The 25,970-nt window shown below is 37.3% G+C and overlaps 1 protein-coding gene across 1 annotated transcript in view; it reads right to left on the bottom strand.

The window, feature by feature from the left end:
- Positions 1-780: 780 nt before the first annotated feature.
- Positions 781-25,970, bottom strand: part of LOC131029376 (dnaJ protein ERDJ2) — a 43,977-nt gene continuing 18,787 nt past the window's right edge. Inside the window, exons 6-10 of the mRNA XM_057959838.2 lie at positions 25,371-25,552; positions 25,128-25,243; positions 10,092-10,178; positions 2,131-2,259; positions 781-1,977 (exon numbers count right to left, since the gene is read on the bottom strand). Coding sequence (XP_057815821.2) covers positions 1,135-1,977; positions 2,131-2,259; positions 10,092-10,178; positions 25,128-25,243; positions 25,371-25,552 — 1,357 coding nt within the window. The 3' untranslated portion in view covers positions 781-1,134. The remainder of the gene's footprint in view (positions 1,978-2,130; positions 2,260-10,091; positions 10,179-25,127; positions 25,244-25,370; positions 25,553-25,970) is intronic.

Genomic DNA, 25,970 nt, shown 5'->3' with positions numbered 1-25,970 from the left:
CTCGTCAAACAGATTGTTGCCCAAAAGAAGCCCCATGGGGAACAAGCGTCTACAATTATGAATCTCTTAAATTTTATGCCACTATTAGTTTTTAGATAGTAAGGAGGCTTCGTACAACTTTTTATGTGACTAGGCTCTTTTGGGACATGGATCCACAATGGGCGCAACTGATTGGTTTCACTATAAACCAATTTATTTTCGGATAAATGTGAGCCTGGTTCTTCAAGACAGATGTATTAGGTGAGAAAAGTTATAAGATAATAAATCATAGTTGCTTTCCATGAAGATCTCAATTGTAACGCTATTGTCTTACAACAGTTTCAGCAAAAGATAGGGCCCAAAGACTATATCCAACTCAGTTAAAACAGAATGTAGGAAACAAGACATTTTAGTTTGAATATGTCATGAGGATTTAAAATGAAAGCAGAGTGAGAAAAAGAATCCCTTCACCTCGGAAAGATACAGAAGAATCTACAGCAATATATGCAGTGCATAAACCTCACAACTGTAACATGTTATTGTAGCATAATCACAGAATATGTTTATACATAATTTCAGGTGAAGCATTGATAATGTTGATAGCATGAATTAGAAAAGTTGTTTACACCATGGCACCACTGACTGTACATATTCTTCCCTTTTTAACTATACTTCACATGCCACACTACAAAAACATGCATCAAGAGGACAGAGTTCGCATCTACAGTTAACATTGCTTTGAATAAAAGACTGCCATATTTATAAGTATGCAGGTTCAACAGATGGGCAATGTATGCAGGATTAATTAACAGAAAGCAATTGCTGGGCTTAAGTTATTTTATAAGACTTCCTAATAGCACCAAATTAAAAATGGCCATGCAAGCATGTACAATTAGTTAAATGTTCCCAAGGATTTCAAGATAGAAATTACTACAATGAGATTTTATTTTCCTAAATTGCTGAGATTGACTAAAACATTCATGGGCAGCTACGTAACTCTCGTGTTGAAAAAGCTGCAAGAAAATTCAAAGTATCTTGATTCCCTTGATAATGATTAATTTTATCCTTTAACTATACTACCAATAAACCTGATTCTTTATTAAAGAGGGCACTGATTCTTCAGAATTGCCCTGATTTGTTGCAACAAAAGTTTCTTTAAGCTTCATCTGTATCTGATCCACTATCAGTATCTGAACTTCTCTTTTCAACATGTGATTTCCCATTTGAATGCTTTCCAGTTTTAGATTTCTTCTCAGTCTCACTTTCTTCATCATCCTCACTATATTCACTTTCGTAATCATCATAAGTACCTTCATCTTCTTCATTTTCTTCCTCTTCAATTCCATCTTCCGGAGCAGGTCCCTCTTCAGCTACAAAGCCCCTTGTACCAGCTCTACTACGCTTTGCCACCTTCAATTTTACACTAATCTTCTTGTCACAGCCTATCCAAGAATCGGATAAACAGTAAGCTGTGAGATTGTATGTGCTTTCAGCTGGTGCTTGGAATTTGACCATGACTAACCTTGACCCACTCTTAACTCTCTCAACAGCATCCTTAACCGCTGCATTTATTTCCTTGACACTAGCTCCAGAGCCTTCCAAGGATTCTTGAATACCTTTGGAAGCAGCAGTCACTGCACTAGCCTCATCCATGAAATTGATCTTCTGTGAAACCCAAACATTATTGGAAATAGGATCAGCAAGCAACAGCCAATAGTTTTCTTCTTTCTGAAATGGAAAGTAAGGAGCATGAGGAAGAGCAGCAAAGAGATCATTTCCACGTTTCAATGAAATCCAAGCTCGCAGTGTGACTATGTCACCTTCTTGAATGCCTTCTTCACCTTCAGTCTCACATGTAACATCTATGGTTATTGAAGGCATTATTTCAAGAACCACTTCCACATCCTTTGCTTCAAGTTCTGAAAAGCCTGCTTGAGTTAGCAATTCCATGCGCTCTTGACAAGTCATTTCCCTCAGGTCCTGAAGAGTGCGCACCTTCTGCATACAAACTCTACATTTGAGAGAAACACCCTAGCTAGAATACAATTATAAGATCTTGCAAAAAATTGATCTCAGATTTAATTTATCACAGACCAAAAAGAGCTAAATTTTTAAGGCTGAACCAATATGTGAATGATCATGTTTACTCACTTTGCGACCTAGTTTCTTAACAACTGCTTCACTAAAATGTGGCAGTTGTAAAAATGGAGCAATCCCCTCTGTTTGACCCCCAGCATTTGCATTTCTGTCAGTAACTTTCCTGGAACCTAATGGCACAGCCTGCAATTAGAAACCACAAGCCAGTAAGAAGCAAAGTCCAGTTGTTAAATTTAGCATTCCTGCAAAGACTATCAAGCAACTTAAATACTCAAAATTCAGATTCAACAGAGCGATTCAATTGAATAGAAATTGTGAAAATTTGATGGCAAATGCCACCAGCTAATGACAGAAAAAACAACTTCCTCTCGAAGAAACAAAATCTGCATGCATTATTTAAACAGTCACTCTGGTAGGACTTGGGTAACAAGGCAGGTCATCCAAGTGGGACTTGAGTAACAAGGAATGCCATCCAGGTAAGACTTGGTAACAAAAAATGTCATTCAGGTAGGATTTAGATAACAAGGAAGCAACAAAAACAAGAAGATCCTACAAGAAACTATGAACATGAACTCGAAGAAATAAGAAATTGTAAGTTCTGGCAAGACTGCTTAAATTATGAAATCACAGCCTTATTTATTAATATGGAAAAGGACAGACAATCCTTGAATAGCTGTTCAGATCATTATTTCCAGATAATATAGATTTGATGTCCAATGAGCGTGCCTTCCAAGGATAAAATGATATCAGTGTTTATAATGCAAAGACCGCTTTCAATAGCAGAAGGATGCACAAGACATAATAATGAGTGGATTCAATGTGTAATTATTTATCTTTTATATCCCCTCGGAGCAAAGAAAATTCTCAATCACTAGTTCTTAGTTGAATAAATTCAGACTACTTGCCCAATAACAAATTCTTAGTTAAATTCATTCACAGTACTTGCCCAATAACAAATTCTAGTTAAATTCATTCACACTACTTGCCCAATAACAAATTCTAGTTAAATTCATTCACACTACTTGCCCAATAACCAGTTCTTAGCAAAATACATTCAGAAGACTTGCCCAATAAAGTTAGAACTGGGAAGCCTAGATAAACCAAGAAAGACATGGGACTCCCAGCCAAACAGTTTAATTAGACTCAACTCTGACAGGGCGGCAAAGGGCTCTCATGGCATTGCCAGGAGTGGGAGAATGGTTAGAGGCACGAAGGCAAAGTTTCAAAATGCTATGGCATGGATATAGGCATCAATTCAAATAAGACATCAGAAGGAGAAGCTTTAAATTAGTTATCATGCTAAGAACCCAAAAAGCCATAGGAGAAGGTTACGCTTCCTATATTTAAAGTAATGCAATGAATGTAAATAGAAAGGAGTCCCTACCATGTCAAACTCTAAATATGGAGAGCTAGAACTTTCTGGAGTGTGCAGTAGTGAAAATGTAAATAAGCAAGACCTAATAAAAGGCAATATGGAAGGCAATAAATACAAAATCAACATGTAATTTAACCAGAATATAGCAAAAATAATCAGACGTACATAATCAAAGGAGAAAGGGCAAACGGAATCTATCCTGGGGTCAATTTACTAGTGCATTAATTTCCCCCTTGGCTTGACACTTGTGGAGAGATAGTTGTGTGTAATGAAGAATTTTACAATATAAACAAACATCTTAATTTTTTTAAGGTATGCATAGTTCACAGACTTGAACTTGGAGAGTCCTCGGCAAGCCCAAATTTTTTGACTTGGCAGAAACTCGGTGAAAACTTGGCAAAACAAATATTACGTTGGAGCTTGATGTGAGCTCGATGAGTTGATTTTCTGCTATAACTGAAAAGTAATTCATCAAATTCTCCAATCGTATCTACTTTTTGCAGTCAAAGGTACGAAATGCAGGTTTAAACATAACAAGTGGCAGATGGATGGGTGATGGATGAAAGAGTCTTATCCTTTTCAACAAAACGTCGATGATCTGCAACAAACTAAAAATTTGGGCGCACATTTTAGAAATAGATCCCAAAAAGCTATGTTTTGAGATTTGTTTCAATTATTAGGATATAAAGGCTATAAAGCAATGATTCCTTCATCAAGTCTATGTACAGAAAATGGTGAACTCCTTTGGTGTTAAGTGTTTGTGTGTATGCACGAACAATCTCAGAGAATCCTCGGAGGCACAGATTGCCTGCCTATTCAACAAAGGGAACGAGGAGGAGAAGATGTTTGTGATAAACATTTTAGGGATGGATTTATGGGCTAACGAGCATGTACATGATGGAATTGTCTATGAGAGCATGTTTTCCCCCATTGTCCCGATTTTGGGAAAGTGTCAAGACTGTGTTGGAGACCCTTGAGATTGTGCAACAGTCAAAGATCATCCTTGGTTTTTTTTTATCTTAATGTAGAAGGCAGAAAGACCAAAATGACTAAAGCATGGAAGTTATTCAAAGTTGGGGTAGGCCAGAAATACAACTTGGATGAGTTTGAGGCCTTCATGAGTGATAATGACAATCTATTCCTTTAAGAGATCGTAGAAAGGTTAAAAGTGATTGAAAAGGGGATAGGTTATCTGTATCACTAATCCCGCCGATGTCCCCCCTCTTATCACTGATCCCCCGTGACCCAATGGTGTCCCCCCTCTTAATATCTATGTACTTGTTTTTTGTTTGTTAACATATGGGAGCTACCCCTTATGACAGTACTTATGTAAAAAATAACCTTATAATTTTCTAATATATGGGAGCTACCCCACACAAAATGATTCACAACAGTAGGGAAACAAAACAGTAAACTTATAAAATTCCAGGGTACTATAATAACAGTTCATTACAAAACTTGAACCAATTGTTAGCTGCTATATCTGATAAATTAAGTACAAGAAATAATAATACAACTGACAATGCATACCAGACACGGCAGTAAAATACATCTTATTCGCACATGCAATTATTACAGAGAAGAAGACCAGAGATGGTTGGCCAAGGATTGCAATTGACCCGACTATTCCACACTACCTTCCTTGGTGGTACACAACATATTTAAAGGACCCGACAATTGCCGAGAGGAACACAAACCTCAACCAACCGACACATTAACTACCCGAGAGTGACAATCCACTTAATACAAACAATTAATACATTGGCAGATAACAAATATTATCAAATATAACCATAGGCATTTTATGCCAACTACACCAATATCAATGAAATGTGATATGGGCACTCAGCCCAAGACATTATAATGACTAAAGGAAATTCTGTATTAAAATGACTAAGGAAGTTAAATTTGCAGAACTACTGACTACAATTTCAATTTCAGATGCTCATCCTAATACACAAACCCTATAAGCTGACCTGGAAATTCATGGAGACCAGCTGAGTTCTCCTTTTTACTAATTTGCCACTGACTAATCCCTTCCTTTCAGTGAATAAGCATATATATATATGAAGATTGTATGCTAGCTTTATGAAAATCAGCAATAATTATTTGATGGTAGTGAGATGGCTAGCAGAATTTGATTCTCAAGACTGTCCAGAGGTGCCTAGAGCAGCTGCTCACTTAATCATCAGGTAATAAAAACACAAGTTCTGTCCAGAATATGCAATAATAAAATCAGAAATAGAAACTGTCAACTGCAACTGCTAGTCAGACAATTGAATGAGTGACAGTTAATCTAGCCACAGCCCTGCAACCTGTCAGTGGGTGACCACAATGGATAGCTGCCAGCAGATATATATATAGGTAAAGTAACCACTGACCAGCAAAAGCCCATGCCTTAAAAACAATCAACCAATAAGAATGTGGATCCCAGCAAGAAAAGGTTTTAAAAATAGCTGAAGATGAGGAGGACCCCACCTCAATACCATCTACCAAGAAGAGACATGGTAGAATCCAAGCGGCTGCCAGCTGAGATGAAATGCACAGCCAAAGGAAATAGAACAGCCAAAAAGAACAATCTTCTAGGTCCTAGCCAAGCCAACCAAATAATCCCAATAAGGTTTTGGAGTTTTCTTCCTACATAGATGTCAGCAGTAAAGTAAGGTTTAAAACAAAGTTACAATGGTCTGATTGGTGTTGCCAATGTGTCATGGGGGCCGCAACAAAGTAGTGTAAAAATGAAATGCCCAGCTTAATTTTAAATATTCTTTTAAGATGACCACTCAGGCATGTGTACCCCATACGAATAGCCCAGCAGGATAAAAAACCAGGTCAGCAAATAATTGGAAGTGCTCGGAATGGAAGAATAATGACACACAAAAACCGGAGAAGTTAACAAAAAATAGGGCCTGCAACCAAAGAAAAAAAGAAAGAGAACCAAAATCATTAAAATATATTTTTGAGTGTGCAGGATTGCGAGAGCCCTGGATGCTCCTGCATCACAATTTTTTCCAAAATTAAAATAAGAATGATTGAAATTCATTTATACTTTTGGTTTGCTGAGTCAATCCCACTTCCAGCTAATCATACTATGGTTGGGAGAATAGGACCAAAGAAAAAATGAGATGAAGAAACAAAAGCATAGACAATATTTGGAGAAGAAAATTGCAGACCTTAATGCATTGACATTGCTTGAGTTTATAAAGATAAAGAAGTTCCCAGGAGGAGAAATGATGAAAAAGGAAAACCGAGTGATGGACTTAGCTTAGACAATGTCTACTTTGTAAGGACTTTAATCAGGCCTGGGCTCAATACCAATAAGAACGCAGCAAGAAACCTGATGCAGGAGCATCCCCGGTCGTTGAGCAATCTTGCATCAACCAAAAATATATTTGCTTTTCAGTTTGTCCTTGTTCTATGTTGCAGTTTCTATGTTACTTCCGAAATTCTCAGGCAGTTGTTCATTTTCCGTTGCAGATCAGATTCTTGGCTTCCAGACGTGTTCTTATTTCTTGTTCTAGATTTCCAGTTCATTTGGACTCTTTTCCGGCAAGTTATTGCTTCCGGATTGGCTGTTTCTTGGTTCCAAAGCAATTTTTGAGCTTAACGACTAGTTGGAGATTTCTTCTCTTGTGGAGTGATTTCTTGACTTGCGGATCTAATTGGCACCACATATGAAGTTCCTTGGCCCTTGGCCGACCTTCCCTGGTGGTCCACACTTCGTTATTGTCTTTGCAAAGGTGATCTTCATGCTTTGGGTCCGACCTATCTTACACGTTTCATTTTCCTGTCTTTGGAGAATGCGATCTTTTGTGGCCGACCCGGATGTGTTCCGGATGCTATTTATATTGTTGTCATTGATCCTTAGGGGGCAGTGAAAATATTGTATGAGAATGATTTCATATTTGTTGGCATTATGTGAACCGGCATGGCATTATGTAAACCGGCATGAAGACATAATGATATTGTATGTTGTCATTGATGTCAATATGAGACATGGTGTGAACCGGCACATGTGATAGGAGAAGAGAGAGAGGAACCGACATATGTATGAACCAGTTTATATGCCAAAGTGAAGCGGCATATTTGTTCAAGGTGAACCAGCATGTAGTTATGGAAACCGGCACATGGAAGCATTGTATGACTACCGGTTGGTAGGTAGCTTCCACTTCGGGGTTTCCGGTTGGAGTACCTCAAGTCTGTGTGACTCAATCGGTGATCTTTGTGTGATGAGTTAGTAGTATGATGGAGGACAGATCGTGTTGCCACGTAAGCTCTGTGTGCATGAAGGATCTTGCATGAAGATGACTATTCCTATCTACCTCGGGAATGTGTGAAGTCTGTCAAACGGTGATAACACGTGATGGGTTATCAGCCGCCATGAAAACGGTGGATAATGGACGATAGAGAATGTCTTGAGATCGATTCAAGATTGTTGCATTTAATGCAGTATGATTCAATAGTCAGGATCGAACCGTTTGAATTGCTTAACCTAACAGGTTTAGGGTTTAGGGTTTTTGCTACCGACCTGTATGTTTCCTATAAGGTCGATGTTGTGTTTCTTTCTAAGGTGGTTGGCAAAAGTTGTGAGTGTGTATCCAAGGGAAGTGATACATGATTCTTGCCAGACCAAAAGAGAGAGGAGATACCTGCAAAGTGAATGTGCAGAAGGAAAAGAGGAGCCTAAACGGATCTGCATTAGCATTGAGTGCTGTTAACAAATCATTGTAATACCTGTTGATCTCTAACCACTTCAACAATTGTGAAATCCCCTAACAGGGTAGCCTTAACTGGCTTGATTCAAAATCCCTTAAATCGGGTGGTCTTAATCGGCTTGATTCAAATCCCTTAATCAGGTAACTCGAGGCTAATGAGTTCTGAGAAGCTAGAGAGCTTAGGAGATCCTTTCAGCTATTGAGTTCTTGAAATCCTCTAACAAGGTGACCCTACCGGGTTTAACCCTTAACCGGGTGATCCCTAATAGGATCGGTTCCTACCAGAACCTATTGTAATGTCCTTAACCGGACAAGGCTCCTAACGGAGCGGACTTCTAAAGAGTTCAAAAAGCAGCTTGTGGATATTCATCCCCACCATGGTTTTTCCCAGTTGGGTTTCCATGTGAAAAATATGTGTGTCATGTGAAATGCTTTTGTCTTGTGATGCTTTGTTTTACCAGTTAAGCACATGAAGGTTCTATGTTTTATGCCTGTCTATAAAACATATTGAACTCACTGTTGTGAAGATCTGATGGTTAAGTTTACTTGTTTATGCATGAGAATATAATGATAATGAAGTATTGAGTTAAGAGGAAAGCTTATTGAGTGACCGGTTCATGACTGATTGAACTATACTGAATGTTACCGGTTGCACTCTGTTTTACCGGTATCCCTGTTTGTCAGTCATTTGGAGTATTTGTTGTCAAACCGGTTTTGGACTGTATTTGTGTTTGTACTGATTCACCCCCCCCCCCCTCTCTCAGTACCGGTTTGGTACTAGTGGTTCATCATTGAGTTATCAATATCATGTAGTTTGGATACCTCTTGGAGGTCTGGATGGATTGTAATCTGGGATGTGAGTTGTTCTAGGCCTTTTAGCCTATATGTACACCGGATGTTGCCAATTGGTTTATGGTGAATCTATGATGTTGTGGATGTTTGAATCAACATTTTCTCTATGTTGTGTTGTTGCTTCCGTTGTGTTACTCTTTCTGCATGATCTAGATTGTTCTCTTTGAGGACCCTCCGGATTTTGACTGCACCAAAACCTTGAAGAGTTCTCTATCAAGATAATCAGCAATTTTTATATTGTCAAGCTCAAGCTTGACAAATTTCAAATTGGAACACCATATAGCAGAATGATCTAAAGCTAGCACAGATATTTTTTTAAAGTCAGGTTAGCGATCTGTATCAAAACAACATAGCTTTGCTGGGGAAATTGAGAAACATGAAATGAAACAAAGATTTCATTTCTGCCAGACTGTCTTATCGACTGCAGTGATTGAGAGCAAACTTGACAAGCCAAAGACACACAATTAAAGTACACCTGTGTAAATAAGAGTTAGTTTTAAGATTATGGTAAATAACATGCTCTCTGATTAAGATGTCAACTCTGCCTCCATCACTGAGAAGCAGAGTGGGATTTAATATGTTTTTGAATTATCGTTTCTTTGAATGGCCATTTCGAATTTGGGACTTGTGATACCTTTTCTTTGTTTCAATACTTTTGCGTAATATAATTAAACATACCATTAATCTAGCAAGAGAGGCATTCTCACTACTTAATGATAATCCAAGTCATACATTTTCCTTGAAAAATGAAAAAACTACAAGCAACTACCTTAGGAACTTTATTACTAATTAGTAATTACTAATACTAATATACTAAGAACCAAAATCATCCACACAAAAAAACAACTGTTTCACACCAACAAAACATACATCCCAGATCTCTACTTACACAAGAGTATCTAGCTATAAAGAAAACAAATAACGCTCATTATCAAAGGAATATTGAAAACAACTGCAATGCAGCTTGAAAATAATACTGCATTGCAACTCCTGGACAAGAAAAGTTAAAAAAAAAATTCTAATAATTTTATATTTATCTAAACTTAGAATTGATTGATGGAATATAAATTCACCTGAACAATACATTGTGAGAGCTCCATTACTCCAAGGGCAGGTCTCAGCCAGCCATAACATTCAGTATTGCGTGCTATAACTGCCATCTACATCAGAATGGACATGGAAACAATATCAGCAGTTGTATGTAATATGTTTAGCATGAAATCCTTATTAACTACATTAAATTCACAAAATTCTAAGCCTTCTTTATGCATACACCCACTTTAAAATCAGAAAGCTTTGCAATCACATAAAGACAGAAATAGATAGTGTACAAGACCAATAAAAACTAAAAATTGTCCTCCACAGGGGGTTTTTGAAAACAATTAAAATAAATAAAGGTATTGGCAATATTATCATGATATGTATTAATATCCATGGAAGAGCACCTATTAGTTATATCAATGGAATATACTGTAATTTCCCAGAGAACCACATAGTCTACCTTGAGTTATCAATTATACAGGCATTTCTTTTGAGATAAGGTTCCCAGTCCATGTACTTTGTAGACCATTTTCAAGAAACTATTGATTATGGAAGAAGTAACAAAATGGAAGTGTAAAAGCTAAGAATGTGACTGAAAGACACAATAACTCCCTTAATTTTATAAATAACTTTAGTGAAAATAAAAAGGTTACAAAAAAATGAGTCTTTTTAAGAAACAGACTATTGGAAGAAGCTCACAGCACTGCTCAATTGCCAACCAAACTCTTGAAGATCCAAAAACTCAAATATGTAGATTTCTGAAGAGCCAACAATATGATCTAGGATCAATGATCCACCTTATCAGGCATGTTTAACAATATCTAAATTTCCAATGCTTCTTTGGGATGGCATGCATATGAAACATTATAAATTAATACCTCCTGCAACAGATATGATTTGACTGTCATTCAAAGGAGTTCAGATGAATTTTGAATGGTTTCATGCAAGGGCAGTAAGATGAATCTCAAATGTACTATCTTTTAGCAATCCAAGTTGGATGAATTTTGAATGATTTCACACAAGGACAATAAGATGAACCAATTTCAATGGATTTTGTTCGACTTTTAAGCATCAAAAATCAGACCACCCTAAACCCCAAAATTGAAAATCATTTTCACTTGCATTTTGTTGGATGAGTAACAAGGAAATAAACAAACACTATGTTTTGTTTGATGAGTAGCTGAGAGTAAGTGCAGAAATCTGCATTAGATTTGTTACATAGGGTCCAAACATCGCCATTGTTGGTCACCACAAGCAGCGCCAAAAAATTTCTCTGTTTTGTTGTTTATACATGGCAGCCACACAAAACAACCTCTTCATTCTGCAGCCATTTTCACAGTATGTATGCTCTACTTTTCACTGTTGGCACAGCTTTGGCTGTGTGGGTGGCTCTTTGAATGGGTTGAAAGAATTTTGTCACTAGTGTGAAAATCCTGGGTCAAACCAGGTTTAACATAGCTTGTAATACGATAAATCTCTTTACTGGATTTAGAAGTCTAACCACTAGACTCTTGCTTGGTTGGGATTGTGGGAGGCAGCAATTGCCTACTGGATTTGAAATTATTTTACCCAAACAATTTCTTAAAAAATTAACAATGTATGTGCATAGCCTGCCAAGTGCAAACTGTAAATGTTATTCAATTCTCAATTCAAGGTGCAAGTTATATTCAAGGTTATCTTTTCTTTTAACTATGTATTATATCTTTAATATAATAAATCCGATTATGTTCTTGTATATTGCAGGTGAGAGGAGCATTTATTGATTTCGATGTCCTTCTCACAAATGCTGATTGATCTATATATATGTAAGCAGGAAGGATCAAGCAATGCCTTGACCGGTCATGTCTATTAGACATGATCAATCAAGACATTACTTGATCGCACCCTTTGACTTATTGTAGCATTTATCAATCGGTGTATACTTAACAAACCACCCGATACTTAATTGGGGTGTCTATCATATGCAAGACAACCGATATTAATCGGTATGTATTAGTTAAGTCCGATAACCATCAATATTCACCATTTAATATATCAACCGATATTAATCGGAGTGCATTGGTTAAGCCCGATAATAATCGGTGTTCACAGTTAATATAATAACCGATATTAATCGGAGTGCATACGTTATAATGTAAACCGATACCAATCGGTATTCTGTGCCACGAGATTTACAATCGATGATTATCGATAGTTAAGCATTGATTGAACTTTACAAGTATGATTGAACATATACAAATTGAAGAATGATCATCAAATGAAGGAACAATAGCTTGAAGTTTTTCATCATAGTTTATCGATAGAATAGATGATTGAATGAGAGACTTCATTTATCTCTTATTCAATCATTTATCTTACCGAGGCTATCATGCATTAACACTCCCTCTTAGCCAGGTAAGATAAATGAAAAACATATCAAGCATCACAATTCAAATGATGGTTAGTATTCTTTACACAATCTGACTCTTCAGAAAATCATATCACCTAATCACATGACATGAAATATCACCTAATCACGTGATACAAATGTTCATCACATCAATATTGTGATGACAGGATATCACCTAAGCATGTGATATCAGTATTGCCTAAACATGCAATACTTTAGGATAAACATATGAGGATGATTAAATTCTCATCTTATCCAAGTTGTGGTATGTGCACTAACATCTTATACAAATGTTTTACCACAACACAGTCATGGCACATCCATGACATACCAGAGATCCAACATGATAACTGGTTTGAACATCATAAGATCGTCACCTTATAATGTCTACATACAAGTGTTCATCATCTTGAGAGATCGTAACCTCTTAGATATGAACCCAAGGGATAAAATCCAAAATGTCCTATCATGACAAAGAAGTTTACATATTAAACATCTTATTGATATGTAAATACAGATTACAAAGCAAATTACCTTTCTATCATACCTAAACCTTTTCTGAAGTGATCAACCTTCACTCTAGAAAGAGGTTGGTCAGAATATCTGCAGTCTGATCTCCTGTACAAACATATTCTAATTGGATCACATTCTTGTCTACCATATCTCGCACATAGTGGTATGAATCTCAATATGCTTGGATTTGTCATGGAACACTAGATTTACTAAAAGTTTTATGCAGCTCTGATTGTCACGATGTATGATAGTAGGTTTCATAAGCTCTCTAAACAATCCCACAAGCAACTTCCTAAGCCATACTGCCTCTCAGGCAGTCATGGAAGCTGCAATGTATTCGGCTTCGGTGGAACTCTGAACCACAGAAGACTGCTTTCTGCTGATCCAGGATATCATGGCTGAGCCTAAACTGAAGCAACACCCTAAAGTGCTTTTCCTGTCAGTCACACTTCCAGCCCAATCTGAGTCTGTAAATCCATGTAGGTCTAGATCAACTTTCTCATATTTGAGAGCAAGGTTTAGAGTACCTTGTAAGTATCTCATAATGCTTTTTACTGCAATCAGGTGGATCTCCTTAGGCTCACACATAAACTGACTTAAGGCATTAACTGCATAACATATATCTGGTCTTGTATTTACAAGATACATCAGAGACCCAATCTTTTGCCTATATAGAGTAGGATCTGGTGGTTGTGATTTTGTTGTTGCTTCCTTAAGTTTACGAAGGTTTGTTTCCATTGGAGAGGTCATGGGTCTGCAATTTAGTATTCCAAATCTCTTCAAAATGTCCAAGGTATATTTACCCTAGTTTAGTATAATCCCATCAGTATTCTGCCATACTTCCAAACCTAGGAAGTAATGAAGGAGTCCCAAGTCCTTCATATCAAATTCTTTAGCAAGGTCTTTCTTACACTGATCAATGAGGTGATCTTTCCTTGTGATTAACAAATCATCAACATATAAAATTAATATTAGCATATCACCTTTCTTTTGCTTATAGTAGAGATTAGGATTTGCATCATTCTTGGAGAAGCCTAATTTTGAGAGATAGGTATCAATTCTTTCATACCAGGCCCTGGGAGCCTGTTTAAGCCCATAGAGAGCTTTCTTGAGTCTACACAAATGTGACTCTGCATCATGAATCTCAAACCCTTCAGGTTGCTCTAGGTATACTTCTTCTGAGATCTCACCATTAAGGAATGTTGTCTTAACATCCATCTGATGAACTTTCCATCCCTTTGATGCTGCAATGGCTAAGACTGCTCTTACTGAAGTGTATCTGGCTACAGGTGCAAATGTTTCCTCATAATCAATTCCTTCCTTTTGAGAAAACCCTTTGGCTACAAATCTAGCCTTATGTTTCTCAATGCTGCCATCTGCAGCGTGTTTGATTTTGAAGAGCCATTTGGAGGTGACAATAGATTTCCCAGTCGACTTAGGAACAATTTCCCAAACATCATTTTTCATAATGGATTGGAATTCTTCAGACATGGCATTCTTCCATACTTGATGTTTAAGTGCATCTGATGCATTAGTAGGTTCTTCTCTTGAGAGATTATTCAGGAGAGCGACGTAGTTGGTAAGTTTGTTAGGCCTTTTGCTTTCTCTAAAAGTTCCTGAAGGGGCAGCATACTTCTGAGCTTCTTCTACAGTTTTGGTGGCCCATAGTGGTCTTTTCTTGAAATTTTCTCTAAGTGGGTTTTGAGTTTCACTTTCATTTTCCTCAAGATTCTCCCTTTGAAGCTCAGGAGCAGGGTCTTCGTCTATGCTAGGGGCAGATATAGACTTCAAGTTCTAGTGAGCTTTGGGCTCTTTTGAAGGCTAAGTCTTCTTCAAAGATTACATCCCTACTTAGTTCAATATTCTTTTAACTAGGTATATAGATTTTGTAGGCCTTGGAGGTTTCACTATATCCTACAAATATTCCCCTTTTTCCAAAAGGCTCTAATTTTAATCTTTTCTCCTTAGGTACATGAATATAGACAAGGCACCCAAATATCCTAAGGTGGCTGATATCTGGTTTTGATTTAGTAAAGACTTCCTCAGGGGTTTTATCTTCAAGATGGAAGTGAGGACATCTGTTTTGAATATATACAGCAGCGCTAGTTGCTTCTGCCCAAAGATTGACATTTAGATTCTGATCAAGAATCATAGCTTTGGCAGCTTCTACAATTGTCCTATTTTTCCTCTCAGCTACCCCATTTTGTTGGGGATTATAAGGTATTGTTAACTCCCTCTTAATCCCTAAATTTTTTCAAAAATCTTTAAATAATTCTGATGTGTACTCCCCCCCCATTATCAGTTCTTAGGGTTTTAATTTTATTTCCTAAATAGTTCTCTATTAGTGATTTGAATTCTTTAAACCTATTGAGGATCTCTTCTGATTCTTTACACTTCAAAAAGTAGATCCAAGTTTTCCTAGAGTAGTCATCAACAAATATTACATAATACAAAAATCCCCCTAAAGAAGGTACGGACATAGGTCCACATACATCAGAATGAACTAACTCTAAAATTTTACTTGTTTTCCTAGTACTATTTTGAAAAACACCCTTAGTATTTTTACCTAGGGCACATCCTTTGCATGCCCCTAAATGATATTGCTTTAACTTAGGTAGGCCTGTGACAAGGTTCCCCATTGATGATAAAGCTCTAAAATTCAGGTGACCTAGTCTTCTATGCCAGACTTCATTAGCATCTGTAGTTTCATGGATTAGGGCTAAGTTGGGCTCTGTGCACAGGTCATACAAGTAGCCTTGTCTTTGACCAATGGTTTTAGCTTTCTTGATGGATGAATTCTTTGGCCAAGCCAACACTCTGTTGTCCATGAAGGTCACTCTGTATCCATTATCCTCTAGTGCTGATATGGAGACTAGGTTTCTCTTGATGCCTGGGACATATAGTACTCCTTTAAGTTGTAATGATACGTCTGACTTTAGTTTGATGGTGCAGGTTCCAACTCCTCTGACTGGATGTGTGGAGTCATCTCCGATAGTCACTTCCTCATCAGTCTCCTCTATCATGGAGTCTAGCACTTCTCTGAATACTGTAATGTGTCTGGATGAGCCATTGTCAATCACCCAGGAGTTAACTTTGTTTGATGATTGGTTTGTAAGTGCTGAATAGAGTACATACTTCTCAGAGTCATCTTCCCTTTTAGATTTTCCTGTTTTAGCAAATGTGGCTTGTTGTTTGGCTCTTTCTGGACATTTGGCAACATAGTGCCCAAATTTGTCACATCTGTAACATTGAATTTGTGAAAGGTCCTTCTTGAAGGTGTTCTTGCCATGACGACCTTTTCTTTTCCTAAATTGCTTCTGCTTGCCTCTCTTGTTTAAGTTTGTATTTAGAACTTGAAGATCTTCATCTATATTCTTTTGCTTGATCCCTTTCTTATTTAACCTTGATTCTTCTTGGAGACAGTCTCCCTTTAGCTTATCGAATTTTGGAAATTCATCCCTTGCACTGATGCCTTGGACGAATGTTTCCGATATACTAGGCAAACCATCTAGAGCAATGAGTGTTAATTCTTTGCTTTGGATCTCATATCCAAGAGTTGCTAGTTCATCCCTTAGGGTTGATTTTTGCATGAAGTAGGCTTGACTGATTCTCCTTTGATCATGGCTATGTGATTTATTTCTCTTTTTAAAGCCAAGGTTCTACTAGCATTGGATATCTCAAATGCATCTTCAAGTGCTTTGAACATGTTGTAGGCCGTTTCATGTTTCCTTATGATGGGCATAATATTATTTCTCACCCCATCAACTATGATTTTGATGGCCTTTTCATTTCCCTCTCTCCAAGTTGTTTTGTCAGGTTCAGTCTCAGGTTCTGCAATTTCAGTTTTTACAAATGATTTGACTTTATTTTCTTTTAGAATCATCTGAATTCTAAACTTCCATGCTGAGAAGTCATCACCTCCTCCGAGTCTATCTTCAAATCTGATAGCGCTAGCCATTAGAAGAAATGTGATGTTGAATATATGCTTGTTTTGAATTTTCCACAAAATTGAACAGCCTCAAGTTCGATTTAACTATAGCTCTAATACCATGTAAATGTTATTCAATTCTCAATTCAATATGCAAGTTATATTCAAGGCTATCTTTTCTTTTAACTATGTATTATATCTTTAATATAATAAATCTGATTATATTCTTGTATATTGCAGGTGAGAGGAGCATTAATTGATTTCGATGTCCTTCTCACAAATGTCGATTGATATATATATGTGTAAGCAAGGAGGATCAAGCAATGCCTTGACCGGTCATGTCTATTAGACATGATCGATCAAGACATTACTTGATCGCACCCTTTGACTTATCGTAGCATTTACCAATCGGTGTATACTTAACAAACCACCCGATACTTAATCAGCATGTCTATCATATGCAAGACAACCGATATTAATCGGTAAGTATTAGTTAAGTCCAATAACCATCAATATTCACCGTTTAATATATCAACCGATATTAATCAGAGTGCATTGGTTAAGCCTGATAATAATCGGTGTTCACAGTTAATATGATAACCGATATTAATCGGAGTGCATACGTCATAATGTAAACCAATACCAATCGGTATTTTGTGCTATGAGATTTACAATCGATGATTATCGATAGTTAAGCATTGATCGAACTTTACAAGTATGATTGAACATATACAAATTGAAGAATGATCATCAAATGAAGGAACAATAGCTTGAAGTTTTTCATCATAGTTTATCGATAGGTTAGATGATTGAATGAGAGACTTGTTGTGACCATTTCACACATCACCCCATTAGAATGGGGACCCCCTCTTTTTGCCTTAGGTTTTGCTTTCTCTTTGCTTGTTTTTCTCTCTGCTTTTAGGGTTTTGAGTGAGTGAGTATTCTGCCTGGGCTGGCTAGATTAGGGCTAAACCTTGGAAGCTCGTTTTAGGGTTTCTTTCAAGCTAAGTCTAGTCTTGTTTAGGGAGGTTGTTAGTCGTCTGCCTGAAGCCTCAAGATTGCCAAAATGAAGCATGCCTTTCAGGAGAGTCAAGTTGGTTAGATCAAGGAACAGGGAGAATAGGTCTCAGGTCAGGTCTAGATTGAAAGAGAGTTTTTCTTGTCAGGGTCCTGTTTGTTTCCCTGTCAAAGTCAGTTGAGCAACGCCAGTGAAGAAAAGGAGTTGGTTTGATTAAGTTTGATGGAGGATGAAACAAACCAAGGTAACATCTAGCCTGGAAATGTCAAAATCGCTCCTGACCCTTCCAGAGGGTCCAAGGCGAAAATCCTTGTAAGACCTTTTCTTCTCATTTTTGACTGAATGATGCTTTTTAGGGCATGTTTGGAGGTGAATTGATATGTTCTTGCCTAGAGAGGGATTTGATTGTTTTTTGAAGAGCAAGATAATGCCTGAAAGAGGATTTTCGCTCCTGACCCTTCCAAAGGGTCCAGAGCGAATTTCATCCTAAACACTATTTTTTGCCTTTGATAGACTTGCAATCTTGTTCCTAGCCTAGAAAATGATCTAACTTTGCCTTGTGAGGTGGTTTGAAACTTGAAGACTGAGCAATTTGGCCTGGAATGGAGATTTCGCTCCTGACCCTTCCAAAGGGTCCAGAGCGAAAATCTTATTAGAGCTTATTTTTCACTAACTTTGGCTAAGTTTTGATGTGCAGGGTATCTTGGAGGGAGGATTGGACGTTCCTGTCACATTTGAAGATTTGGAAGCTTGCAAAATGAAAGATTTTGGACAAGAAGGTGATTTTCGCTCCTGACCCTTCCAGAGGGTCCAGAGCGAAATTCCCAAAAGCTCTTATTATGCAGTGTAGAAGGTCAAGTTTTGGGCATGAATGAAACAAGAATAACTTGCTTTTGCCTTCTGAAGATGTTTTAACTTGGAAAGTGAAGGATTTTGCCCAAAAGGAGAATTTTCGCTCCTGACCCTTCCAAAGGGTCCAGGGCGAAATTTCTTCAATCACCTATTTTTCTTGCAAAATCAAGTCACTTTTTAGTTTTTATGGTTTGGATGAGAGAGTAGTTGTGTTTTCTTCCTTTGAGAGGTGAATTCAACTTGAACTGATGATGGAATAGGCCTAAAACCTAAAAATCGCTCCTGACCCTTCCAAAGGGTCCAGGGCAAAAATCTCTATAGGAGACATTTCTTGCTCAGTTTGATTGAATTGAAGTGTCAAAGGCATGATGAAAGGAAGAATGAGCATGTTGAAAACCTTGGGCATGTTTAGAAATGAAGAAAATGAAGGATTTTGGCCAGGAAAGGCAATTTCGCTCTTGACCCTTCCAAAGGGTCCAGAGCGAAATTCCTTATAAACACATTTTTTAGCCTTCCTTGGGTATGAAACCTTAATCCTAGCATGATGAAACATGAAATCCTTCTTGGCAAAGAAGTTTTAAGGTGAAAAAATGAAGATTTTTGGTCAAGATTGTAATTTTCGCTCCTAACCCTTCCAAAGGGTCCAGAGCGAATTTCCTCAAAATCACCTTTTGATATCAAATTTTGCTAAGCCAAGTATGGGATAAGGTGAGGCACAGAAAGAATTGTCCCTGGGAGTAAATTGAGATTGCAAGAAATCACCAAAAAGTGAAGGAATTGAGCCAAATGGTGAATTTCACTCCTGACCCTTCCAAAGGGTCCAAAGCGAAATTCCTAAAAACACCTATTTTCTTGCAAGGTCAAAGCAACTTTTTAGTTTTTATGGCTTGAATGGGTGTGAGGAAGTGTGTTTTGCCTTTTGAAGATAATTGAGATTGTCAAGAGGAAGCAATCAAGCCTAGAGCATGATTTTCGCTCCTGACCCTTCCAGAGGGTCCAGAGCGAAAATCTCCAAAACTATCCTTTCTTCCGAAGTTTGGGCAAAGTTAAGCTTAGACATGGGTGTGAGAAGACATTTGAATTGCCCTGAAGTGGAATTGGACTGCTAAGAATGCAAATTTTGAAGCCAAGAGGGAAATTCGCTCCTGACCCTTCCAAAGGGTCCAGAGCGAAATTTCCAAATCTTCCTATTTTCCTTGCAGTTCAAGATTAGATTTTGGTTTTCAGGACTCAAAGAGGAGTAAGGCATGATGTTCTATGCCTTGGAAATGATTTGAAGTTGAAAGGATGAAGGAATTGTCCTAAAACCTAAAACCCGTTTCTGACCCTTCGAGAGGGTCCAGGGCGAAAATCCTAAAACCAACATGTTCCTTTCAAAGTTTGTGCAAGACTAGACCAAGGTAGAAAAGGCCTTTGAGACCACTTGTGAGTAGATGTTTGTTTCAAAATTTGATGATTCTAGGTCAGAGAAGGAAAATCGCTCCTGACCCTTCCAGAGGGTCCAGGGCGAAAATCTCAAAATCCCCTATTTTGCCTTCCAAGAACAAACCAAGCTTGGGTGGAGTGAATGAAGAAGACCATTGCCTAGCTTTGAGTGAAGGATTCAAGACAAAATGATGAAGGAGTAAGCCTAAGCAAGAAAAATCGCTCCTGACCCTTCCAGAGGGTCCAGGGCGAAAAACCCTAAATTCACCTTTTTCTTCCAGATTTGAGTGAGACTAATAAGCCTGGACTACAATGAAAGAACCTATTTGGAATGCCTTGAAGAGGTTTTGGACCTTCAAAAATGAGAATTTTGAGCTGAGGAGAGAATTTCGCTCCTGACCCTTCCAGAGGGTCCAGAGCGAAATTCCCAAAAATGCAATATTTCCTTCAAAGTTTTGATGAGCTAACCCAGTGATGGAGATAAATGAACCCTGGAGATTGCCTTGGAAGAGTTTAATGATCAAAATTGGGTGAATTTTGGCCTAAAATGTAAAAATCGCTCCTGACCCTTCCAAAGGATCTAGGGCAAAATTCACAGTTTCACTTAATTTTCTCATGTGAAAGACTAAAAATTGAAATGCAAGACTTTGATCTGGGCAAAACAAACATGAACTCGCCTTCCGGGAGATTTTGGAATGAAGGGAATAAGGTATTCAAGACCTCATTTGAGAAATCGCTCCTGACCCTTCCAGAGGGTCCAGGGCGAAATCATCAAAAACCTATCATTCAACATTGATCGATTAAGTTTAGAGATTGTAAAGACAAAGACATGGAAATTTGCAAATATAGGTTGAGAAAATTTCAATTTCATCAAGGGAACAAGCATGGATAAAGGGTTCAAACAAGTCTTGAAGTGAATCTAGGCCTTCATCACTTTAAATATTTCAAAGCCTAAAGAGAAAGGAAGCTTCATTAAGCCTCAATCAAACCTCCATATTCCCAAATTTTCACCAAATTTGCTAAAATTAAGACATTTGGGGAGGTTGGATCAAATTCGCATGAATTAAGGCCATTACAATTGAATTAATTAATTTTTAAAGCCTTAAAGCAAATGTAAAATCCACCTTGGAGGCCTTGAAATTCATTTTGATTTAACAAAAAATTAAGGAGAGCGCTTAAAATACATTTATTTGCTTTTACAAGCAAGTCTGCCTCCTTTTAAGTGGGATTTTATCTTATTTTATTGCTAAATACCTAAGTCGGCCTCATGAGGAATAGGGTGACCGCCCTATCTAAGGGAGATGCTTTGTGGTGAATTCAAATCATTTATTCATTCCTTCTTATGCAAATTTGAGGAGCAGATTAGAGGAGCGAATTCCAGCAGATTGGAGGCGAATTTTTTGCTAAGTGTTGGAGGCTAGTGAAGGTGAAGTTCTTTTGAAGGTTAATCAAGACATAATTCATCCAAGGAGGGCCAGAAATTCAATTTTTGTCCAGCAAAGTCTGATCTTCTTTCTTCCATTTTCCAAGGTTCATAGTTAAGTATTCAAGAGGAAGGTATGAAGAATCCTTTTTGAAGTTCTTATTCAAGACCTGTTTTGATTTCCATAGCAATCTTTTAAAGTCTAAGTCTTGAAAATCTAATTTTCATTTATAATTAATTTGAAAATTTAGAATTCCTAGATTTATCATGTCATTTTCAAATTAATGTTTTGAATCATTCCCTTTGAAAGGTCTTAGATCCTATGCTATAAGATATTATACTCAGAGACTAACTTTAATCTTTTGTGTAGGTATCAAACGACGACCCCCAAGGTCGGAGGATCAATTACTTGGCAGACTCTCATCAAAGAAGATCAAGCCAGATCAAGGACGATCTCCTCCAGTCTAGCATCATTAAGGACGACCTTCTCCATCTATCTTTCAGTCCAGCATTTGAAGGAAGGCATCACCAAATTGAGCATCAACCAAGTGTTTGACCAGGTGGCATCCTAGTCATCACTCCTCCAGTCGGGTTGGTCCACCTCAGCATGTCCAGATTCAATGTACCTGGCTCATTAAAGATGGCACAAACTTTGATGTACCTACCCCGGCTATCCATTGGTCGAATATTCCAGAGAAGACATGTGTCCAAATAATGTAATTATTTCATTGGTCAGAATTAAGTTTGTTATAACAAACCCTAATTAGGGTTTCATTGTAAAATCTTGGCCATTGATCTTGAATTGATCCAAGCCATTCATTGTATTTGAGGATGCTATATATACCCTCACTCATTTCATTTTAAGGGGTTAGAAGAGTTAGAGAAGTTAGAAAAAAAGAGAGAGAGCTTAGAGAGAAGAAAGTTAGAAAGTTATTGTTGTAGTAAGATTGAGTAGTGAAGAAAGAATTTTGAACAATTGTTGTCCATTTGGTTATGAGATCAATAAAATATTGAAGTTATGGTGTTTTATTGCAATACTTGTGGCTATCTTCATGATTGTTTATCTTCTTGAATCACTCTCAGTCGAAATAGCATTTAAGTTCTAAGTTTGAAGGACGAAGTTTTGTGCTTGATCTTTGATAAGATTCATATTCCAAACCACTAGCTTCTTACTAATTGTAAGGACGCCTTGTGTGGTCAATTGGAAACATTGAGATTGATTAAGAATAAAATCATTCTTGGAAGTATTGATATGTATCTCTATGATAGTATCTATATCCTTGTTGATTTGAAAGTTATTAAATCCCCTTAGAAGATCGCATCAATTCCAGTAGAGTTGTAATTTCTTGGCGAAACTAAAATTGGTAGAATCTTATCAAGTCTAGTCTTCATTGAGTCATTCTTAGGAATAGTTCAAGTATTCCTTCTTTAAAACCCTTATCTTTTGACATTTTTTGAAAATCCGTTAGTGTTAGGAAAATCCTGTTCCTGCATTTGGAAAGAAAGTAGCGTGGACAAGCTTTCTCTGAAAGTGCATAAGGCCCCTGAAGAAACAGCATATACAACGACCACTGGTGCTTATCCACACATAGAGATCCTACAACAAAGAACCTTGAAGTCATCCCGATTGATCCTTTTCGCGACATCTTCAGCATTCGGAGACTTTAATCAAGAGAGGATAAGGTACCTTTAGGTATTTTATTCTGTGTTTGGTCGTGTACAAAATACACATCAACAAGACTTCATTTATATCTCATTCAATCATTTATCTTACCGAGGCTATCATGCATTAACACAAACTATTAAAATTAATTGAATAAATGATTTATGGTTTAAACGTTATTGCTTAGGATTGCAATGGCAGCCAATTCTAGCTCCATTGGCCAACTGTACTCCAAAACTGACCCAAGTTCACCTTTGTGGAGGCATATAGAAATGACAGAAAGTTCTAGGTAGTGGGACATATGTTTGGATATGCAATGGGTGTGATCAGAGGTATACAAACTCATAAAACCAGGTAAGAACCTACTTATATGCCATTCTTGGCATGAAAATCAAAGGTTGCCCAAGAAAGAACGGTATACCAATACCCACACATAAAGTAGCAAAATGTATTGAAGTGCACAAGGAAGTAGCTGCAGCAATTGTCCTTAGAAGTTAGAACAATGCCTCCTAGGAGAAGAGGAAGGAAGCCACAAAGGCTCCCTGCTTCCCCATGTCATAGCATCATCGCTAATGTTAGAACAATGCCTCCTAGAAGGAGAGGAAGGAAGCCACAGAGGCTCCCTGCTTCCCCATGTCATAGCATCATCACTAATGTTGTGGTAGAGCACCACCAATCTTTGGACAGGAACGAAAAAGAGCCTGCTAACATGAAGAAAGTGAAGGGACCATTAGAAAGGGCATTTCAAAATAATGCTAGAGAGATTAGAGATTACCAGTCAAACCATTGCATGATGCCTCCATGCAAATGCTTTGTTCTTCAATGTTGTTCAGTCACCATATTGGCAAAATATTTTGAGGAAAGTAGATGATGCTCCAAAAGGCTACTCATAGTTAGAAAGGGCATTTCAAAATGACACTTAAGAGTTTAGAGATTACCGATCAAACCATTGTATGATGCCTTTGTGCAAATGGTTTGTCTTTCAACGTTGTTTACCCACCATATTGGCAAAATATTTTGAGAAAAATTAATGAGGCTCCAAACTCATATTTTGCAAAACACCTTATAGTTAAAGGAGGGCAAAAATATAGAAATTTCATCAGTTCCCATTAAGCATCCATGGAAACACATAGGAGCATCAATGCATTACACCTGGTCAGCTAAGTTGACGGTTTGAGTTGAAGAGGCTACTGTCAAACCTTATATAGCTAGAAGTGAGCAGTAGCCTCCACATAATATTATATATATTTCGATACAAAACCCCCCTCTTCTAGAAGGGGGGATAGAGATCTTTCAATTTAATGGATCTGTAGACTCAATCCAACCTTGAGTGCACAGGGGCCCCACGTTTAATCTGTTGTGTGTACTCTGTTTGCTTTCCATTTCCATTTTTCTTTGTAATTCTATCCACCAATCTGCTGCACATTTATCCTGATATCATAAGCCTTATTCATAGTTATGATGAAAATTGTTGGTGTATATGCCGGGGTCACAGAGGTTATCTGATAGCAACAGCTGTTGCTGGGAAATGGAGTTCCATCACTGAAATTCTTCAGCCAGTTGACTATATTTTCTTAACAATAAATATTAAAGTATATTTTTACCAGAAGAAAAAAATAAACCACCACATAACTACAAAAAACAGATAAGTACACACACTAAAAAATTGATTTAAAATTTTACTGAATTCCATCTATTAATTAATAAAAATTTCCCATTTATATACATACAGTTAGTTCTATAATCTATCATATGTATCTTATGCATTTACATAAATAATCAAAGCCTGTGAATCACTATCTATCTATATATACAAGGGATATTTATAACACATTTCCAGGGAGATTTAAGATTCACCTTCATAAGTTCTTCAAGCAGGCGAGGGGCAAGTTGCAAGACATGTTTAAAATCAGACTGCAAACCAGATGGCACAGTTGCTGACTCACGAGTCAACTGTGCCAGTAACAATAATTCTGTCTGTGCAGCCACAACACAGCACAAACAGGAACGATAGTTAGATTATGCAGAATAACTGAACAAATATAAAGTCTCCGCAATGAAAAAAACTCAGAAATCAAAGCAAACAAAGATATGAAAGACTGGCCTTAACCAAGGCTGGATGCTTCTTCCAAAACTTTGCTTGTTCTTGCTTCAAACTTTTTGGATCAAAATTTAGTTCACTGCGAACAACCATAAAAAGTTTCTGGAGAGGCTCATCATCACTGCGGCGAACTGGCATCTCCACATATTCTGCTGCCTTAATAAAGACATCCATTACCTTACTGTGCATCAAATCAGTTGAGTATTAACTAGATGTAGAGGAGAGTAAATGAATTCCTAGAGATGCATGTGCACATATGTTCATTGCTAAATATGCACAAATATCATTAAAAAGAAAGAAATTAAAATTATGATAGTATAATAACTGAGTACGGAATATTAAACGATACAATACAGCAGCTAAAATATGATTTATAACCACTGGGAACAGCCAAATGAATAGTTAACAAACAGCCTGTTCCCAGAATTACTTTTAAAAAACAAACATATCTTAGCGAGATACAGAAACCTACAATTTTTTTTAATGAAAACTATAACTATTTGAATAGAATTCACATATATATACCAGAACTTGCAAAACAATCACCATTTTGCCATTTATAATGTTAAAACAAAACCTCTCTTTCCTTACAACACTCA

The sequence above is a fragment of the Cryptomeria japonica genome, chromosome 3, assembly GCF_030272615.1.
Source record: "Cryptomeria japonica chromosome 3, Sugi_1.0, whole genome shotgun sequence".
Taxonomy (NCBI): Eukaryota; Viridiplantae; Streptophyta; class Pinopsida; order Cupressales; family Cupressaceae; genus Cryptomeria; species Cryptomeria japonica.
The sequence above is the reverse complement of the archived record's forward strand: the minus strand, read 5'-3'. Positions and strand labels throughout refer to the sequence as shown.